The sequence below is a fragment of the Triticum aestivum genome, chromosome 7A (genome assembly GCF_018294505.1).
Source record: "Triticum aestivum cultivar Chinese Spring chromosome 7A, IWGSC CS RefSeq v2.1, whole genome shotgun sequence".
NCBI lineage: Eukaryota > Viridiplantae > Streptophyta > Magnoliopsida > Poales > Poaceae > Triticum > Triticum aestivum.
The window spans coordinates 659,466,530-659,472,011 of NC_057812.1; the positions used below are offsets into that span (position 1 = coordinate 659,466,530).

A 5,482-nucleotide genomic window follows, 5' to 3' on the forward strand; every position below is an offset into this window, starting at 1 on the left:
CATGGCATGGGCGAAGAGGTGGGGTGCCGCGGTGCACGGCCGAACGGGGAGGTGGAAGGCGGAGGCGAGGGGCGGTTCACGCAGCGGGCGACCGCGGGAGCAGTATGGGCTGCGGTGGGCGAGGCCAAGTGCGGCGCGGTGCGGTAGGGCGACGGCGGCGCGAGGCTGCAGCAGCAGCCGTGCCGCAGCGGCAGGAGGAGGATGCCAGGGGGTGGAGCGCGGCGTAGGGGGGCTGCTGGCGCGGGGCGCGCGAGAGCTCGGGCGGTGTGCGTGTAGGGAGAGAACGAGGCTGGGGACCTCACCAGGTGGTGTAAGGACAAGGGCAGTGGTGCGCGAGGTGGAGGTCGGGGATGACGGGCGTAGAGGAGGCAGGCCGGCGAGGGAGGTCCGGCGGGGAAGCTCCGGGCAGCGGTGTCCTGGCGCAGGCCGGCGAGGGAGGTCCGGCGGGGAAGCTCTAGGCAGCGGTGTCCTGGCGCGGGCGGCGGACGGCGCGGTGGGATCGATCCTGATCCAATCTGGATCGGGAGGGGGAAAGTGGGGCGACAGGGGAGTGGTGCGTGGGGTTAGGGTTTCAGGGGCGTGGGGGGTTATGGGGATGGCCGGTTGGGCCTGAGGGGCCAGTGGGCTGGCCATCAGCTGGGCCGGCTGGCCCAGTGGGAGGGGGGTTCTGTTTTTTTGTCTTTTGTTTTTCTATTTTTATTCTTTTTCTTTTATATATTTTCTTTTACTGTTTTAATTTAACTTAGGGCATTTAAGTTTTTTATAAATTTATGTTTTCTTTACTATAATTATCTATGTCATTTTTGGCATGCACCGAACATTTTTGTTTTAATTTTTGAAACCTTTTATTATTTAACTTTATTTTAAATTTGAATTTGAATCGGTTTTGAACTAACAGTAGATTAGCAACAGTAACCGTGGTGACGTGGCACCATTTGCGTGGAATTACTGTAGCTTGATTACCCGGGCATTACAGCTATCAAGGGGAAGGATATGTGCGATGCCCCCTAGCCAAGAAGGCAGGCCCGATATCTTCTGAACCATTGCCACGTTGTAACATACTGTCTTGCATTACCACGAAATAAAAACATGATGTCTGTTGTTGGGCATGCAACTGATACGCCATCATGTCCGTTATTAACTGTTAGAAGCAACCAGCCAATGCATTTATCCTTCTATCCTAACCAAAAAATTGTACAACTTGATAAAAAAAGAACCACTCACTCATGCAATTAGCTGCATAGTCATCTCTAGGAAATCCCTAAAGCTAAACTCATGTTAATCAAACAAGATCCTAGTTTAGGAGGAAAAAAATCTTCTTTCCCTGTGAAAAATGGCGTACCTGAGATGCAGAACCATCGATGTGCATCTAGGAAGAGATGTCAGAAGAGCTAAGGCTCCCGGTGGTGCCTTGCGACGCTCATCGCGGTACAAAAGAACACTCCGAGCCATTTGGATCCAAAGAAGAGCGCAATCACCGTCATATTCGCTTGAAGAGGCCGCGACGCGTTGAGAAGAGGATCAGGAGGCTGCCACGGGCAAGGAAACCGGGGACCATGGGGCGGCGGTGTCGCGGGGTGCATTAAGAGGAGACTGGGGAAGGCCATGGCTTGAAAGGTCCAGGTGGAAACTGCCCACTGCATCTCCATGCCTCCGCCGAAGAGCACATTTTATTACTGGTGCGACTCCTCTAATGACCACAGGTACAAAATCAACCGACCACCATGGGTCGTCACGCCGCTGCTTGGAGATCAACCGTGGCAGAGGGTAGATGCAGATGGAACCCTAGGTGGGTCGGGAGGAAGAGAGTGAGGAGAGGAGGCATGGGGGCGGCGCAGGCAACCGTCTTGGAACCCTAGAGGACATGGCCGAGAGAGACAAGGGACTTGGTGGAGCGATTCTTGGTATACTGAGTGAAAAAAGAGAGGTGGAGTTTAGTTGGATAAAAGATCGAAAAGAACCCATCATGGATGAGGCAAAAAACAAGACAAAAATAACCCGGCGAGAAGAAGCTACCAACTCTCACTTTAAGAGTAAAAATTAGGTGCTTGTTCGATAATCCACCAGCTCTAAAAAATACGAGGATCTGCGGGGCATCCGTTTCTCCGCTTCGTTAATATCAACTGTAGCTCCGTGTACGCCGGGAGCTGAGTCGCGGAGCTGAGGGACTCCGAACAAGCCCTAGGAGTAGTAGAGATCAGCTGCAGTTAAGAGGTTCCTTCCGTAAGTTATTAAAAAAAAGGTTCCTTCTGTTAATGTGCCATGAGGCCACGCATTAGCTCCATCTATCCCTTCGTTTCACATCCAATGGCCCAGTATGCGTCGTTGCATCTGGTGGATACACTCTCGCCTGGCCTGCCTTCTCTGAATTTGGGGACGGGAGGTCACCACCGCATCGCCATGGCTCCCGCCGCCGCCCGCCTCCTTCCAGCCGCCATGCCTACAACCCCTCACCGTCCCCTGAACTGGTGCAGGTCAGCCGCCGCACGCCGCCCTTCCCCTAGCATGCGGCTTCTCCGCTCAAACTCGCGGCTCCTGGTCGTCGCCTCCGCGCAGTCCAACCTCTCCAAAGGTCCCTCCCCTCCCCTCCTCACCTTCCTTGATTTGATTAATTATCTAATCTGTTTGCGTGTAGTGCTTCTGTGTATTTGTATTTGGGATTGTTTGTTACTACGACCCAAGAAGATTCTGAATCGATTCCATGTCACTGAATTAATTGTGCTGAATGAATCTCGTCTCCGTATTGTTTATTTGTTTGTTTGGGGATTATTTGTTATATATGTTTGTTGTTCGTTGCGCGAGTAAGCCTGCTGGCTATTGTTTGTTGTTTGAGCAGAAACTGGAAATTTAGCTCTCGTGCAAGTTCATGTTAACTCCCATCCCACTATTTATACCGAACATGTTTTACATCTTGGGTCTGTAGTGTACAAGCCCTTCTTTTCCTATCAACGCATTGACACACAATCCTTTTTGCGTTTTCTCGGCTGCCAGGTAAGAAATTAATTGAAATTTATATGTTCTCACTCAAAGTCTGAAACAAACACTTCTTCTACACACTCAACGCATACAGCACACCCAAATATGCACATATGCTCCTAGTTTCTTCTCATCACACGCATGGAGTGGTCTTGTTCGTTTCAGGGTGTGGTATCACCACTTAACTAGTTCCCTCTGTCCCTGCTGTAATTTTTTTATTTATCAGGCTGCTATAATTTTCTGACTGTATATATGTGGTGTGTGTGTGTGTGTACCATGATATCTATTCAGTAGCGGAGCCAGAAAAATCAGATGAGGGGGGCTGAGTTTTGTTAAACCTTGTCGGGGCGGGCCAATCCATCAAAAAGCACCATTTTAGCAGAAAAAAATAACCGTTTACTATTTATGCTAGGCTTAAATTAGTGATGTTAGGGGGGTGGGGGCACCTCCTGTCTCTGCCTCTGTATGTATTCACATGCATCCTCACCTCATGTGTTGGTGCCCTGTTCAAAAAAAGAAAGTGTTGGTGCTTATTTTTCTAAGGATGCCTTTGTGCTGTGCCCTGTTCCTACTAGTGCAAATGTTCTGTGGCCTTGTTTTTTTCTCTTTCATGATGAAATTCCGAATATCTATTTTATCTAACACTCCTGCATATTACTACAGCTGTTCAAAAAACATGGAGGGTCAGTAAGGAAGCCGTGGATGCTGGAAGTGCTCTTGTCCCAGTATGTCACTCTTGCTTACCCATTTAGTATGTATGTCACTTCATTCCACTGAATTTTACTTCTGTCGGAAAAATACACTGGAGTGTGGTTGGTTTGCTTTTGAAACTGAACTAGTTTGGCCTTCTGTTCTGATGTGCAACAGGATTCAGTTCCACGCCCAATTGCTAGGATAGGCGTGACATTTGTTGCCGTGTCTGTCGCCCTTTTTCTGCTCAAGTCCGTCATTTCCACCGCATTGTTTGTACTGGTATGTACCCCACAACGTTCTTGACATGACTCAGCTGACAACTCTTAATTAGCAATGTGTCGTGCACAATGCTCAATATCACTAACTTATATGTTCACTACATCTCAACAATGTTTAATAATCAGAATTCGCTTGCCCTGTTGTATCCCCTTGCTGCAACTTTCTGTGGTTTCTCAAGTCAGATTGATTATTGGTCTGATGGTGGCAGGCGATGATGGGGCTTATATACTTCGCCTTCCTGGCGATGAACCCGAAAGAGGGCTCCAGGAGCATGGATGAAGGAGACAGTCCTTCGTCGGACGACCCCGCCGAAGAAGCCCGTCGCATAATGGAGAAATACAAGTGAAGAAGAGCCTTATTATGGTGAGTCTACTCTGAAGTCTGAATAGGTAAACAGAGAAATACCTGCTGTGGCCTTGGATGGATCTGGCTTTAGATCAACAGAAGTGAATTCTTTCGTATGGCTACATACTGAGCTTTGGGTTTTTCAGCAAGATGAGTTGTTGTACAATACTGTTATTATTATACTGTATAGTGGCTAGTGATCTGATTATAATGGAGCTGGGATTCAGAGACATGGCGGTGTGCCTTAATTTTCGCTACTACTACTTGGGCTCATGCCTATTAATATCTTGTTTTTTTTTGTTTTTTTTGCGGGGTAAAGAGTAGAGTTGATTGACTGGTTAGCAAAGGTGGGAGGGGGACTGCAAATCAGGTAGATCCAAAATGCACATTACATTCAGCTAGAAACCGTATGCTTCAGAAAAAAGAAAGTGCACATGAGATTCAGAAAACTGGCATCTTAATTTTGCCTGTTTGCATCAATAATTCACATGGGATGCAGCAGCAGCGTTGGGAAGATGAGTGGTGCTGGCATTGCCAAGCTCGGCCTCGGCTTCCCTGACAAGTTTGTCCAGGTATAGGCGCAGGTCGAGGTCGAAGTCGACACAGGTGGTGGTGGTGGTGGCGGCTGACAGCTCGAGCATGGCCAGGAACTCGTCCTCGACCCTGTCCAGTTCTTCTTGGTCCAGTTTCATGTTGTCTTGGTCAATGTTGCTGTCGGCGGCGGTGGTGGGCAGGCTCTCGGAGGGCGGCCGCGTGAGCTCCTTCTCGATGACGATGAAGCCGGCCGACGACTCGTCGCCAGAGTCGTACTGGATGCCATGCTGCTGGTTGTGACTCTTGTTGGTGGTGTTGTTCCCCCGCCGTCGCTGGCGGCAGCATGCTGGCAGAGGCAGGCAGCAGCCAATGGCGGTAGCAGGTGGTGGTAGCGAGAGCAGCTTGCGGTGGAGAGCGAGGGTGAGCAGAGCCCCGGCCGCGGCGCCGGTGAGCGGGTAGGTGAGGACGCCCGGCCGCTCGTCGCCAAGGTGGACCTGGAGGTGCTGCTGCTGCTGCTGATGGTGCCGTTGTCCTGGGTGTCTCAGGGCCAGGGAGACGGTGAGGACGGCTTTGAAGGAGGCGGTGATGGTGCCACAGTGGAGCAGGATCACCTGGCTGTGGAAGTCGCCGCTGCCGCCGGAGACAGAGGCAGAGG

At 50.5% G+C, this 5,482-nt stretch overlaps 1 protein-coding gene across 1 annotated transcript; it reads left to right on the plus strand.

Moving 5' to 3' along the window:
* Window positions 1-2,267: 2,267 nt before the first annotated feature.
* LOC123149051 (uncharacterized) lies at window positions 2,268-4,523 on the plus strand. Its single transcript, XM_044568589.1, has 4 exons — window positions 2,268-2,572; window positions 3,640-3,701; window positions 3,844-3,948; window positions 4,157-4,523. Exons 1-4 carry the CDS (start codon window positions 2,308-2,310, stop codon window positions 4,292-4,294), a joined length of 570 nt encoding a protein of 189 aa, XP_044424524.1. The 5' UTR covers window positions 2,268-2,307; the 3' UTR covers window positions 4,295-4,523.
* Window positions 4,524-5,482: the final 959 nt, after the last annotated feature.